Below are 15752 nucleotides of genomic sequence, written 5' to 3'. Positions count from 1 at the left end.
TATTGAATTACAGATAAGTTACTGTTGACAAGGAAACAGGTTTTCCACCCCACACTTGTGAGGTTTTTGACTGTGTATCAATCTCACCTCCCAACTCCAGCCGACTAGCCCTCATGCTATCCAGCTGGGTCCACAGCTGACCTACTTCTTGTTCTGAGCTCTGTTTCAGCAAAGTCTTTTCCTCCTGTAGGCGCAAAACCTGATTCATAGTGAAAAATACAGTTTTTCAAGAATGGTACAAGCTAATGATTGGAATATAAATTTTAAAATTAAAAAAGCTGCTTCTTCACTGCAAAGTTTACTCAGTGAAAAGAGAAATTTATAATTTAGTAACTTAGAAATGATTCTTGCGCGACTGCAACTCTTGCTGCAGCTGACTTACCTTTTCCTCTAGGTGGAATATTTGTTGTTCCTTCTCCTGCAGTGTGGCCTTGTAACTACAAACCAACTCCTCCAGAGCGCCTAAGCAAGAAAGGAAGTAAAGAAAAGCAACAACAGCTCATATAAACAGGAACACATAGAATAAGCACATTGTATAAGCTAGGTGGTCATCAATCTGAAATTTAAAGTAACTGGGGCCCATATTGGTAGGCAGGAATCAGGTAGCATGCAATAACATGACCGCATAATACAATTAGCACAACTGCATTTTGTATATATTGTTATATTTTGATGCAGAGGATACATATTGCAAAATGTAAAAAAATTAATGATTCAGAAGATTGTGGGAGCATACACTCTGAAGGGAAGGATTGCAGAAAGATACAACTCACGGGCAGCAGTATCCCTTTCAGCCCAGGCTCGTCTTAGCTCTTCCACTTGTTTTTGGCTGTGCTCCTCACTGGAGGTCTGGAGTGCCTCCACCTTGTGCTGTGACTCCTGCAGCTCTAACTGTGTCTGGGACAGAGTCGCCTGAGCTTCAGTAAGAGATTTGTTGGTCTGAGTGAGGGAGGCCTGGGTGTGAGAGAGTTCTGTTTGAGTGACAATAAGGTTGCGTTGGGTCTCAGCAAGAGCTGTTTGGAGGTTTGACTTGGTGGTCTCAGCATCCTTCGCTAACAGCAATCTCAGATCCTGTGGGGGAAAAAAAATAGATTAATTGAAATGTATCATGAAAATGAATTACATACAATTCAGAATACAAAATATTAAAAGAAAAAAATGTGTGGATGTAAGAAACTGCGTCAACCAGTTTTCAGACATTTGTATGATATCTTTATAAAGGTTGACCTGTAACTCTGTGGCCTGCTTTTCCTCCAGGGCACCTCTCTCCTTAGCAACAGAAGACTCCCACTGCTGCTTCAATTCATCTGAACACACACACATTAAAAAAAAAAAAAAATCAGAAACATCAAATCATTTGAAGGTTGCATCTGTCACTGAGTTCTGTTTCGCTCCATGCACACTTCTCATGAATGGGGGTTATTCGTCCACATACATTATGATAGACATGTTGCACCTGGGAGCAAATAAGGAAAAAGAATATTGCCCATTAAACTGAAAATAACTCACTCATTTCTTGTTGGTGCAGTTTAACAAGTCTCTCCTGCTGCTCCTGGTTCTGAATTCTGATCTGATCCAGCTCTGACTGATGCAGGGCTGCACTCTCCTGGGCAAAGCCCTCTCTCAGCGAGGCCTCAACCTTTGTGAAGGCAGCCTCGTGTTTTTGCTGTAAGTTTGCCTGAGAGTGCTGCATCTGGGATGCGTGCTCATTGGTCAGGCTCAGACGCAAGGCAGCAAGCTCGCTGATCTTTTGGACCTGAAAGAAATGAAGAAAAATGCATGGTTTGTGTGGGAGCATTTCCTGATTCTGATACTGATTGCATGGGTGGTAAATTTACATTTATGTCATTTAGCTAACAAACTTCAACTCCAAACCATTTCGTAACTGACAAAAGCTGAAATAAGATTTAATAACGGAATTAAATACCAAGTATTAAGTACTACTATAGATTAAAAATCATTGTAGGTATTACATTTCTTTGACTATGAAATAACCATGTAACAGAAGAATTCAAAACAGCACCCAAGGGTTGAGGAGGCCAAGAAATATGCATGTAGTATAACCTGTGCCTGTTGCAGTTCAGCCTCGTGGGCAGCCTCCATGCTCTCCCTCAGTTGCTTAAACTCCTTATCATGCTTGGCGGTCAACTCAATGACCATCCTCTCATGGTCACGTTCAGTCACCTGGAGAAAGACAGAATGAGACACTTAAGTAGCTGAAAATTAATAAAATCTAGAGTCATTTGATGACATGCCACCTGATTCCCTCAAATTAATCAGTATAAGGCATAATATTGAATTTCTTAGTGATCCCAGAGTAGTGAGAAGATTTGGTGATAAATGGTCCATCTTTTTATGTTGGAGAGAATAAAAGTAACTAGATTCTACTTCACTTTGCGATGTCTCCAACATGGTGCACATTAAGCGCTACTCTCAAGTATTCAGACTTGAGTTCTAAGATACCTGTTTGATTAGGCTGATCTGTTTCTTCTGTTCTTCCTCCATGGTGTTTTTCAGCTTCAGCAGCTTTGACTCCAGCTGATTGTTCAACTCAGAAATCTAAGAAATTATGCAGGAAAACATCAAGAAAATTCAAATCAATTCATTTGTATCAAATAATAAATAAAAACTAAGTTCATTTTTTTCCTATTTCAAGATTTGTGTGGCAGCTCATAGGAAAATCATTTTAAAAAATTGCTTCTCACAATGTAAAAACATAGTTTGGTTACAGAAACAGATTAATTCTAAATACCCATAAATCTGTTCCATGTTTAGTCTCTGAAATTTGAACATCCCACCTCTCGATGATGTTTCTCCATCAGGTCTTTGGTATCCTGCTGGTGAGAGGCCTCGAGCCTTTCTGTAGCCTCAACAACCAACATCTCCTGTCTCTCCAGGAGAGCCTTCACCTCCTCCCTCTCTGTATTCAATTTCTCCACATCACGCCTCACAGACAGGAGCATTTTCTCCTTCTCCAGTCTCTCCTCTTCCCATTTCTCCTTCTCTTCAGCCAACTGCAGAGACGATTTTGTTTAACATCTTAAAATATTTTAAACAGCAGTTAAATGAAAAATAAATGCCATTTAATATCTCACCTCAACATCCTTGGCTTTCAACAAGTTCTCAAACTGTTCCAGTTCCTCTTCCAACACTTGTTCCATTTGTTTAATCCGTTCATCCATCTCCTCCTCCTTTCTCCTGTGTTGCTCCTTCTCCTTTTCTGCCTGAGCTTGGGCCTCCTCCAGGTTTTGCCCCAAAAATAAAATCTTTAATTCTAGCTCAGTCTTCAAATTTTCAACACTTTCCAGACGGTTGTGGCTCTTTTCCAGCTCCTTCTGCAGTCTACTCATCTCTGTTTGAACATCTAGAACTTGTGCACGAGTTGTTTCGAGCTCCTTCAACGCATCGTCCAACTTAACAGTCCTTTGTCTCAGTAGGGCTGCAGTGGTTTCAGGCAATGTTTTTGATTCCTCTTGGTTCGAGAGAAATTCAGAATTATCCTTGAAGAGAAACATTAATTTATTGGAAATGTTTTGGGTGATAAACTAATTATGATCAAAATTAGTTATCAGTTACTTTACTCCTCCCTTTGCAGCGTTTTAGCACAAACATGGAATATACGTATACTTATTATAATTTCTCTACATTTGTAAAGGAAATGTGTGTTGTCATGTTTATATTATTTCTAACAAGTTCAGACAAGCTCATTGGTACACCTGGGGTGTTAGCAGCTGGTTGTCATCAATGAGGTCTGTGCTCTGTGTGGCAGATTCTGAATACAGCTTTTCCCCCAGCAGAGACAATCCCACCAGGCTATGCTATTTATAATGAGATTAGAGTGTAGCTTCCCTTTCAAGCTCATTTTTTAAATTGTTTTAAATCTCCCTTACCATTTTGTCATCTGATGGAGCAGTATCAGAGACCAGCAGGCAGCCCTCAGCAGTTTCCTTTCGAATCAACATTACTGCATTTTCTTTTTCATTGATTAAGGCACAAAGTTGCTTTTTCAGGTGATCTTGTTCATGGGCGTTCTCCTCTTCAACAAGTCTCCTTTTCTCCTTCTCATCTTCAATTTCTATGAGAACTTGTCTGAGCTCTCCTGATACTTGAGCCCAGCTGAATAAAAAAAGGTATTATATGTCAGTAAAAAAATGTTGGGCTAAAACATTTACCTTCAAAATCAAAGTACGCACAAATAAATACATGTGCAGAAATTCACCTGGCCCTGGCCTCCTCCAGCTCTTCAGTGTTCTTTACAATTTCCTCTCTTAACACATTCAATTCTCTCTCCTTGATTGCAAGCTCCTCCTGGAGTTCTCCACACTGCTGATTTAACAGCACCTTTTCCAGGTCTGTCTCCTCAAACAGCTGCTGCTCAGACACTTCACTTGTCTCCAACTCACCAGAAGTGGAGTCGTTAAAAGCTAGAGCCTGCTGACTGGAATCATCGCCAGTGATGACAGGAGAGCAGTGTGGCGTAGGACTGCTGTGGAGGTTGTCATTTTCTCCTGGGAAACGGTTTGAAATTGATAACAGAGGCTCTTCTCCAAATATATCACTGTTCAGTTCAAAACTGCAAAGAAAGGCACAGATGATTAGAAGCAATTAATTATCCATTAAATAGAAAAATACAACAGATACCAGAAAGAGCGTTCCTCTAACCTGCAGTCTGCAGAGATGTCCAGCTGATTGCAGTGTTCAAGGCTTTCAGGTACCTCCGAAAACTGTGAGTGCGCAAGAGGAACTGAAGACAGGTAGCGCTCCATTAGAATGTCCCCAGATATTGACAAATTCCCGCTGCTTTGATCAAGTCCACTTTCCAAATTAGCCTCATCAATATTATTCTGTTCATCACAACTAACATCAGCTTTTGTTTGGTTCCAGTGATCCTTAGAGGCTTTCATTCCTGTCTCTTCTTCTTTTCTATACTTGAATTCTTTTTCCTTCTCCTCCAACTCCTTTCTGACTCTCTCCACCTCCTTTCCATGCTCCTCTTTGAGCCTCTGCATCTCCTTTGTCTGCCTCTGGCTTTCCTCCTCAAGGCTTTGCAGACGAAGGGCCGAAATAGCCATCTCTTCACTAAACCTCCTCGCTGCATTCTCCTCTTCCTGAAGCCTTCGTTTCAGCTCCACCACCTGTCTGTTCAGGTTCTCTTTCTCTTCTTTGTACTTCTGCAACTCAAGGCACTGACTTTGGAGGGAGCTCAAATGGGTCTGGAGGTCTTGTAACCTTGCCTCCCGCTCCTCTCGCTCTTCTTCCCTACTTTTCTTCTCCTTTTCTAGTAAACAAAGCACATGTTGGTGTTTTTCCATCTCCTCTGCTAGTTCAGTGCTTATGCATTGGCATTTCTCCCTTTCTTCCTCCAGCTCAGCCCTCAGTTTTTGAAGAAAAAACTCTACATCACTGTCAGTGCTGATGCCATCAACACTTAACTCTGAGCCAGGTCTTTCACTATCTGATTCCACTGATACTCCCTCCTTATGACTGATGGCTCCCTCTTGGGTGCAAAGTCCATGCTGGTACAGTTGTTGATGAGCGTTAGGAACCTCAGACCCAGATTGACTTTTAATGCGGAGAAACTCTACACTGGTCTGAAAGACATTTCAGAAAATATGCTAGTTTAGTAACTGTGCATATTTTATGTAACCATGATCTGATGCCACAGATTAAGCTATGAATAGGACTAACCTGCTGAAGCTGTCTCTGTAGTGCCTGAATTTGTCCAGCAAGTGACTGCGCTTCCAGTTGCACCTGGTCTCTACTGGCCAGAGCTTCCTGCAGGTTGGAACTGAGCCTCGAAATTATCTCATTACGTTTCTCCACAGCCTGCTGCAACTGCTGTAAATTTAATAAATATGTGATTTTACATTTTATGAACACAAAACATGAATTCATCCTTATACACACATATCTTATTTGAAGCACAAGACATTTACAACAACATATATTACAACATTAACCAGTCAGAGGATTAAATAGTAATTTTATGACTGATTTTTTTCAGGAGTCAGCGAAAAAAATCAGAAAAAATCACTCTTAACAACTACTAAATAGAACAGAAAAAACAACAGCTTTTGCCTTGAGTATCTGAAGATATTAGCAAATAGAAAATATGTGCCCATGGTAATAGATGAATCCTTTCACTGGAAAAACTCACTCAAAATGATATTGACAGACGCTAACCTCCATCACTGGAGAAAGTGAGCAAACTGAGATGAAAATCAGCAAAGCTTAAATTTGCTTAGAAGTGTAAAAAAAAAAAGCAAACTGAAGGCAGCAATCGAGACATGCATTTTTAAGTCCTCTACATGGCATGTCTGAAATTTACTCAAAACTATCCTGCTGTTTTTGAGATGTAGATAGGCTATAGCCCCTAAAGGTGAGCACAATTACATGAACATAACTTGGGCTCAAATATGAATAACACTGGAAAGTAAGCAAACTGAAGCAACCAATTTTATGATGTAGACTTCTGAGGCTCCTCCAAACAGCACTTGTAATATTTCAGTGAATTCAATCCAGTTGTTTTTGTGGACAGACCATACCTAATTACATGTGGATCAGTAAACTCTAAATAGTCAAGGCAATTTAAGGGCCTAAATTCATGAGGTATAATTTTAGACCTTTTAAATTATTTCCAAAATGAGAAACAAGTTTAAACCCATCCCTCTACAGACACACATGCATAATGTAAATGAACTATGCTTTTCTGCACGGCTGAATTAATCTGAAAATAAAGCAGATGGAATTACATTTCCCATGAGTAGGGGAGGACACAGAAAAGACAAATTCATACAACATATCAAAATTCCTATATTCTTTAGTATAAACACAACATGAAAACACAGTGATCCATCTCACAGAATCATTATCTATGTTAAGAAACATGACATTAATAACAGTTCCATAGAGAGGTTTCAGAACCCAGTTTCCACTGTGTGAATAATGGATTATATTGCAGTGCAGTATGCTTTCATGACATTAAACTCATCTTTGTTTTGCTGGCAAAAGCCAGACAAAACCCAAATAAATACCCAGAAGGGGTAAAATTTGTGAAATGGGTCACAAAAAACTATTCTCAGTCCGAAGCTTTAATACACTCTCAAACAAGAAAAGAACAAACAATGGTATTAGACCCAAGTGGTCATCCTGTCAAAACAAACAAAACAAACAAGGCAGTTAGAGACTGCAACATCCTGAGAAGGGTAGGTCAGGGTACCCTGAAAGTAGTACCTGACAACTGCATTGCTTTGACCTTTCATGGTAGATCAAAGCTAGTGCATAAGTAGATCAAAGCACTAGCTTTGATCTATGGTCTTACACTGGCCTTCTCCCTCGTCTTTCTATCTTATCCAGTTCCTGAGTCTACAAAAGTTGAAATTTGACCATGAGCTAGTTTTCTCAAGGTCAAGATCATCATCTCATTTTCATCCCCTTTGCTGCCGAAGTAATGTGCTTTTTGTTTCATCTTTCTATCTGCAACGGTTGCAAAGATATTTGGTGGACATACTACCGAACGGACGAACGAACAGACGAACAGACAAACACACGAACACTGACAATTACAATACCGCTTTGAAGCCGGATGTAACAAAACAAGAGAACGAACATCACCAGAGCACAAGTAAGGAGGGTAATAAATAATTCTGAATGGTAGTTTCACTCAATAATGTCAAGCCAGTTCATTTCTTGTGACCTTGTGTAGCAGCTTGCCATTTTCTTCAGCAGGGGTCTTTAAGACCCTCACACAACCGAGCCAACCCATACCCTACCACCACAAACCCAGCGCTATGGGGTTTATTATTCTGTCATTTGAAGTCATAAAGTAAATGGCTTTCATCAGTCAAGCTTTTTACACCAGCCAAATCCCACATTAACCCCATTAAAATCCAAGTGAAGAGTTTCACTGTTCTGTTGAATGTTCAAGTAAGCTAATGTCCACTTCATTGTGAGGCCTGAGTGGGGCTCCTGTACTGGAGTGCCTGGGTAACGATACACTAAGTGTATAAAAATATACATCATACCATAAAATGAAAGAGTCTGACAACCTCGCTGAATGTTTAATCATTGACTAATCATTGTATACCTTCAATCATTGTATACCTTCAACTGCTCTTTTCCAGTGAGTTCCAGTAGCTCCTCTTCTCTAAAATCTTCCACAGGGGACAGGCTGCGATTCAAGGGGGTAGGCTGGGTCTTCTGTTTTTGGTTCTCATGAACCTCTGAAGTCCCTGGCTTCTGGGGTATCTTAGGAATAAAGAAAGTTTAAGAATTAAGCCATTTAGTTGATGTAAAAAAATGCCATTCCATATGCCACAAATGTGCACTGTACATCTTATGTTGTGGGTGAACTTAAATAACAGTAAATAACGCCACAGTTAATCCTGACCAGGTTTCTATGACAACATGCCCTACAGGGTATGTGATGGTTAGTGACCCATTTCTCTAACATATTCCCAGGTTTTCTAATATTTACCAAACTGGGGGAGAGAGGGGGCACATAACATACTAAGAGCACACGATATTAAATAATGGAGGTCAGGTTGAGTGATCCCATGGACAGCCATGTGAAGTCATGCAAAAAAAGTGATGATTTGACTTCTTAATTAAACCGAAAGTCAAATAGCTTTTCTGCAAAGGTCAAATTGTTTCATTTCCCCTTTAACCCCATTATTGATGGAACACTGATAATCTCACTCTCTACCTCATGGTTGCTCTTGTTGTTCAGCTCTGAGTCCCTGTCTGAACCAGGAGCTGGTTCTAAGTGACGGTCTTGCGTTGAGCCGTCAATCGGCGAGACAGTCTGGCCCTTCCTCTTCTGCGTCTTTTTCGACGTCCCCGTACAGTCGCCTTTCGCCCGCTTTTGTCGGAAGCGAGCAAGCTGCGCAAGAAGGACAGTGAAATGTACATGGACACGTAGGTCAAGACCACTGAGCACCACCACACAATTAGCATAGTGAGACTCAGGGCTCAAAGATGAGAAACTGCTTGAGTCCAGATTTATCACCCAAGTTGAAAATTACTGATTAATCAGAAAATCATTCTGATATCAAATGGCTGACAGTCCAAGCTGTAGGAAAGATAATAGATTTTCCCAGAGGTCTATATTTTCAAGAGTCACAGTAGCACAAAAAAGACAATGCCCAACAAACCAAGAAGAAACCCCAAACTAACACCAGAAAGAGCCTACATCACATCCAAACCTGAAATGAGGCGATGCTAAATATTGTCAAATCTCAACAGAGCTGAATCAAGGCCAAAATAAATGCAGATTTTAGTGACACACTTTAAACAATTTCTCAGAAGACCAGAAATCAAAAAGAGTCAAAGAAAAATCATGCATCCTTCAGTCATCTGTTTCAGCTTGTAGAAAAGTCAAAGACAGTGACAATCAAACTGGTTGACAGGAGCTTTGTGAAGCATCACAAATTCCACTCTGAAATCATGAGATGACTAAAAAAAATGAAGTTAAAATTGAATAAATGAAGAATTTGAATGTAAGAAGTTCGTTCACAAAACAAAATCCCAAGTCAAGCCATGAATTGTATCAGTAATTCCAAAGGGATCGGTTTGTTAGGGATCCACCTCAAGTCACGTCTATTTGCAACACACCTCTTCTAGCCACTCTCACTGTCAGATGAGCTCCTTTAAGCAGCTTATATCAGACTCCAGCCGTTCACACTCTGATAGAGACTCTCATGAAGCCCTCCTGAGCGACAGTCAGTCATCGACCTCCTTTTCTGCTGGTGGTCAGACCCATCACTTCGTCCATTCGCAGCAGTTTCCCGACTCTCCAGTACATCTTGTGATACGCAGCTGACAGCACATTTTACCAAACCTTCACGCTAAAATTCTACTTCAACCAAAACAGAAATCCAAAAACTCTGCGTAGGGGAAGGCATGTGTCTAGACTAAGAAAAGAGGGTGGAGACTGGGCAATGCATTCACAGTGAGAGGAGGAGACACGGCTCTGTGTGTGGTGAACAGCATCCGAGTGTGCATGCTCAATTCAACTGAGATTGCATGGGCCTTGTTTGCTTTGTGTGATGATGACTCACATACATCCAGAAGACAACGCTATGTGTGTGTCTGTGCCCGTGTAAATTCTGATAAGGTGCTAGATGGCAGGTCATAAAACCACACTGCAGATCTGCTCTGTACTATCATTTACCACCATGCAATCCATCCACAATTATCTGGTTTCTCTCTGAACTGCTATAAAAATACTCGCTTGAAACAATCTTTTCTTAAACCCTAAAACATTTCTAATCCAAGCCTAATCTCCTCTCAAATCACTATGCTCGACTGCTTTTGTATCATAACTTAAAACCTCACCCATGGTGAGCTTCCATCACTGCTTGCTGTCTCCGTCTGCCACAACAACACACATCACATCTGAAATCCGCATTAGCAAGAAACGTTGTGTTTTGCTCAAGGCCGCTTCTGTGCCACCGAGTCTTACTAACCAACTGACTGGAGTCTTTTGAGCACACATCAGATGTAGCTGGACTGCTGAATACAATCTTTAACAATGGCATTACTAAGATGCCTCTTGGGATGTGATTGTTTGCTGTACATGTGAATTTGTATGTGTGTAATTTGAGTACAAATAGGCCATTATTTCAGTGTGGCAAATACATCTGAGCTATTAGATCCACCAATACAGTTAAGGCAGCTGACAGCCCTGCATTACCATAGCAACACCGTTCCTGTGAGATGTAAGTGCAACATATTCTACCCTAACCAAATCTCATGGGCTCACTGCACCACCTTATGGCCTCTACCTAGCATGGCAAGGTGTACGGATATATTGAATGCAAAAGTAATTATGCAATACATATTTTATTTCAGGTCTATGATTTTAATAAAATAATAACTATTCACTTAAATCACACAATTCACAGCAATTGCAAAAGAGCAAAAAATTAGAAATCCCTGATTACACACCCAAGAAATAAAGGTAGAACACCAAAATCACAAAGAAATAGAATAATGCTCAAAAAAACCAACACTGCAAAGTCAGATGTCTCCACCAGTCACCAGGTTCCATACTTACCGGATGGCCTTGAGGCATGTTTGGAGATTTCTGTCATAATGAATACCAATAGTTCAGCTGAATTATTTCTCTGCTATTTTGTGTACTATTAATGTACCACTACATATTCTCAATGGGTTCTACTACTATGTGTCAGTAAAATAGTTAGAGTATGTCTAAAAAAAGCAATACTGTTAATAAAAAAAAACCAAAACCTAGTTATATACTGTATATCTAGTTCTATAACAATAGATATAATCCAGTTCTTATTGAAGTGATTTTTTAAATGAATAGCCCACTACTAATATGGTCTATCATTTATTTGAAAACTATTGATAAAAAAAGCTGCTTTATATTCAATTTTGAAAGCAGAATTTTTCAGACTTCAAAAACAAACGTGGATAATGACTGTACGCCCAGCAATATCAGTTACAGCTCAATACTAAATATTAAGACAAGCTGCGGAGAGCTACAAACGAAGTATTTCAAGAATTTCTAACATTTAAGAGCTAATACTAGGCTTTGAAATACATTTTCATTATGAAGAATGCATTGTTTTACAACTTGTTAATCATCCCTGTATTAAATTTATCACTATTTGTTAATAGCTGTAATAACTATAAAAACCTCTACGTCTCTATGTTTTAAAGTTTTGATGGCATACTTGAAAAGGTACAGTATACAATAAATTCATGAATGTAAACCACGTGCTAAGACGTCCAAATAAACTCCGATGAAAACGATGTATTGCACGACTAAAAGGAAACCCTTCGTAATTTGCTAAATAAACCCGTGAGTGTTGCATGCTGAAGTAAACATCTCTTTTCATTGCAAATAAAGGCATAATTTTGTCTCTGCTAAACTCCAGAAGCAAATAGAGGTGATACAGTAGCTGACGACTTTTAGTCCATAAATATTATGCTAACGTATATGAGCCGCAAATTAATAGAGTACTTCTAATATAACAAAAAAATGGAAGCCATAGCAAATAAAAAATATAAAAGAGTTGGATGTAAATAAAGTGGGCAGGGGACACACACAGCTATAACAAAAGAGTTCACTAGCTTTAACTGCTAGCATTGAGTACTGTATTAGCGTGTTAACTGTTAGCAACAAACCTTAGCTCTCCCTGCGTCTAATTTCCTTTGGCGTTCATCTTCATCCATCTTTTGGATCAACTAAAACAGTTTAAAATCAAAGACATACGTCCTAATTCAATTGAATACCAAACACACGTTCCTTTTAGCATGAGTTAAGAAGACTCCAAATCTGTGAGCTTCCTTTAGACTCAACTGTCAACAGACAATATTCAATATGGCCGCCAAGAGATTTTAACTCCGCCCTTATCGAGTTGGTTTGAGTATACGGACCAATCAAATCACTTCTTCACAAAAGTTCAAGCGTTAAAGTTGCCTTATATTTCCGTGCAACCGCCCATGTCATGTATAAATAAAACTCAGTGTCTTCGACCAATGAAATTACCATGTGAAGCCACCAATTTTTAAAATACGGCTTTTGTAGCCAATCAGTACAAGGAAATACAATGAATATTCGCTTACTGTTTTGTTAAGCCCACCATGTCACATGGTTGCCACCATTTCGACTGACAACATCTTTCTATCAATCCATGAATAAAATCAGATCAGAACACATCTCATCATTTTTGCTTATTTGCAGAGTGGGTGAATTGACCTCATTGGATTTTGTAGGCATGGCTTTCATTCAAATTCAACTTAATGAATTAAAGAAAACTTTATATTAGAAAGAAAATTGTTGTCAGTATTGACAGTCTCTCTCTCAAGTAACAGAAACCAAGTAATTATGCAAACCCTGGTTACAGTGACACATGGCAACCACAATTAGACTACAGGACTAACTCAAACACAGATCTGTGCAAGATCTGTGTGACCTAAAATGCAAAGATTCCAGGTAAATAACATACACAAATGTATTTGTATGTCTGTTGTTGTATTTGTGTCTAGTATTTTAACCAGTTCAGTTCACTGTTAGACTCCTTCATATCATCTTTTAGCATGACAGTGCTCTGGTTGACCAGGTGACAAGACTGAAGCTCAAACTGCTGAGAAAAGTAAGCGAGACACCATTCTACAATTTTATCGAGGTGGAAAAACATTATCTACATTTTCTTTATATGTCTACTTATTCATTCATAGTTAAGTAAAATGCATCAGAAGTGTTTTTCCACATTCCTTGAGAATTATATATTGGAATACAGCACTTCAGTAACAGCTTTCTATTCCCAGAGACTGGCAAACAAAAAGCAAAATATGGACAACAGAGCAGAGTCTGCCAGGTCTGCAAGTAAGATGACAAGTTCTTTGTTTTTAAAAAAAACCTACAAGGGATATCCACTTAACACTTAATTTTTAGAAGCTGTGGTAAAATATATACAATTTGTTTATTTACTTCAACACAATGTTAAAGTGAGCAGAAGCGAGAGACATGAGGAAATAAGATGAGAACATGTCATTTTAGCGAGTTATGATGGACAGCTTGCTGAACTGCACAGTGCATTGAGGCGAAAGCAGGACCTACTACAAAGACTTAAGGTTTGCAAACACACACACACGCGCACGCACGCAAACACACACACACACACACACACACACACACACACACACACACACACACACACACACACACACACAAACCTTTCATTTATTGACAAAATCTATTTTCTTAATTACAACTACATATTAAAATTAAACTAAACAGAATCAGTCATCTGTCTTTATAAATGGTTGAAAAGTAATTGTGCATTGTTTATATTTGTTATTTTCCATGCAGCAGCAACATATTTTAGAGGAACTCCATAGGCCTCACACTTGGGGAGGTTCACAAAGACAATACGAATCAGAACTCCACACAGCCCCTGAGCATCCTCCATTGCTCTCACTTTGCCAGCCAGCCCCTGTTTTGTCCTTCCTGCAGCATCCACCACTTGTCCCTCCTCAGCCTCCACATATCATCCATCAGACTGTGAGATCAATACTCAATATAAATTTGGAATTAAATGTCCCACCTTATACCCCCTGTAGTCTGTTAAATGTATTCAGTCTTCTTTTTGTCTCACTCTTCTTTCCACTTTTTTTGTCCATTTATTTCCTTTCACGTTAGATGTTGAGATTGATATAGTTATTAAAAATTAGTTACAATGAGTTCAAGTATAGTAAAAAAAAATGGGGAGAATAAAATAGTCTGTACAATCATTCCTCTTTCTGTCTGTCACGTTGCAGCTACCACATCATCCTCCCACCAATATACAGCTGACTCCACAGCAGCCTTTGACAACTCAGATTCCCTCACCTCAGCTCAACCCAGCACCACAGTCAGGAGGTATACAAAATCAAATTTTGATTTGAAATCCTATTATTTCCACTGCATACAGATGACTCTACAGGTATGTATATTTTGAGTCTAGGCATGGTGGAGCTGATGCTGTTGCAAAATGCTCAGATGCATCAGACCATAATGCACAATATGATGCTAAAATCCATGCCTCTTACGGCCACATCACCACCTCGAAGGCCACACCACTGCGCCAACCCGACTAAATTTCAGGTACATGTTACATTTCCGTAAAAGTCAAAATGGGGTTAACGAAACACTGGGGGTGCTAGGTATGTGTCAAATGATGTTATACGTGATGGATGATGATAATGATGACAAAAGAGCCTTGACATGTACAACCTCAGTTCAGTTTACTGTACATTCTGCATTTTATGCTTTTTTCCCCTTCTTTGATCAGTTGTTATTGTGTAGCTGTTGTGTGTTTTTATGTATTTATTGCAAACAGATAATATATGAAATTTCCCTCAGGATTATATATTTAAAACAAAATGTTTAAGGTTGGACCCAAAACAAAACTGTTTCAGAAACAAAACAAATCTGCATTTCCAGGACTTTTACCGCAGCAAATCTATTTTTGTAAGACCAGATGTCAAACCAAGAGGTGCCATCCATCATCATCATCATCATCATCATCACTATGGTCCAAACCCCACAGCATCACAGCTGCCTCCCATCAGCCAGCCAACATGGCTGCCAGCAGTGCCATCTGTCTCAGCAGAACAAGGAAAGGGACACCAATGCTCCATAAATCATACACCAACAGCCCCGTTTACACTGCCGCCCCTTGAAGCAAATGCCAACAAGCTTCCAGTATAAACTACAACCAAGGCAGTCACAGACTGCAACATCCCGCAGCACCTCTGAATTCAAAATTTTGCATCAGTCAAAGATCAAAGCTAGTGCTCTGACCTACTTTCATAGATAAAGCACTAGCTTTGATCTATGGTCTTACTCAGACTGGCCCTCTCTCTTGAAGAAGACAGTGTTAATTAAAAAAAACAAAACAGCAATACTTAAAAACTCCATACCTGTCGACCTCATTGGATGCTCACCTTCAAGTGTGTCCTTTAGAATTTCCCCAAACTACAAAAAAAAAAAAAAATTGCATAAAAGTTTAAATCCTAAAAATTGACATTAAGTTTATTTTTAGTCATCTTGACAAATAATTGACTTCTTTGACCAGTATAAACTAGAACCAATGCAGTCACAGACTGCAACATCCCGCAGCACCTCTGAATTCAAAATTTTACCTTGACTTCCTTGCATAGGTCAAAGATCAAAGCTAGTGCTCTGACCTACTTTCATAGATAAAGCACTAGCTTTGATCTATGGTCTTAGAAGAAGA

General features: G+C 39.4%; 2 protein-coding genes across 2 annotated transcripts in view; one reads left to right on the top strand and one right to left on the bottom strand.

Annotated features, from left to right (window-relative positions):
* pcnt (pericentrin) overlaps positions 1 to 12313 on the bottom strand; it is a 35713-nt gene extending 23400 nt beyond the window's left edge. Inside the window, exons 1-17 of the mRNA XM_068338421.1 lie at positions 12154 to 12313; positions 11057 to 11086; positions 8705 to 8881; positions 8104 to 8247; positions 5689 to 5838; positions 4663 to 5591; positions 4220 to 4573; positions 3891 to 4116; positions 3096 to 3500; positions 2799 to 3014; positions 2464 to 2559; positions 2065 to 2184; positions 1510 to 1756; positions 1228 to 1307; positions 774 to 1071; positions 383 to 462; positions 88 to 199 (exon numbers count right to left, since the gene is read on the bottom strand). Coding sequence (XP_068194522.1) covers positions 88 to 199; positions 383 to 462; positions 774 to 1071; positions 1228 to 1307; positions 1510 to 1756; positions 2065 to 2184; positions 2464 to 2559; positions 2799 to 3014; positions 3096 to 3500; positions 3891 to 4116; positions 4220 to 4573; positions 4663 to 5591; positions 5689 to 5838; positions 8104 to 8247; positions 8705 to 8881; positions 11057 to 11086; positions 12154 to 12201 — 3712 coding nt within the window. The 5' untranslated portion in view covers positions 12202 to 12313. The remainder of the gene's footprint in view (positions 1 to 87; positions 200 to 382; positions 463 to 773; positions 1072 to 1227; positions 1308 to 1509; positions 1757 to 2064; positions 2185 to 2463; positions 2560 to 2798; positions 3015 to 3095; positions 3501 to 3890; positions 4117 to 4219; positions 4574 to 4662; positions 5592 to 5688; positions 5839 to 8103; positions 8248 to 8704; positions 8882 to 11056; positions 11087 to 12153) is intronic.
* Positions 12314 to 12949: 636 nt separating this feature from the next.
* c17h21orf58 (chromosome 17 C21orf58 homolog) lies at positions 12950 to 15155 on the top strand. Its single transcript, XM_068339363.1, has 8 exons — positions 12950 to 12964; positions 13068 to 13124; positions 13300 to 13357; positions 13532 to 13605; positions 13844 to 14035; positions 14293 to 14402; positions 14476 to 14617; positions 14994 to 15155. The coding sequence occupies exons 1-8, from the start codon at positions 12950 to 12952 to the stop codon at positions 15153 to 15155; spliced, it is 810 nt and encodes a 269-aa protein (XP_068195464.1).
* The last annotated feature ends 597 nt before the right edge of the window (positions 15156 to 15752 follow it).

The sequence above is a fragment of the Antennarius striatus genome, chromosome 17 (assembly GCF_040054535.1).
Source record: "Antennarius striatus isolate MH-2024 chromosome 17, ASM4005453v1, whole genome shotgun sequence".
Classification (NCBI taxonomy): Eukaryota; Metazoa; Chordata; class Actinopteri; order Lophiiformes; family Antennariidae; genus Antennarius; species Antennarius striatus.
Note: the sequence above shows the minus strand (reverse complement) of the source record. Positions and strands in the feature narration are given on the sequence as shown.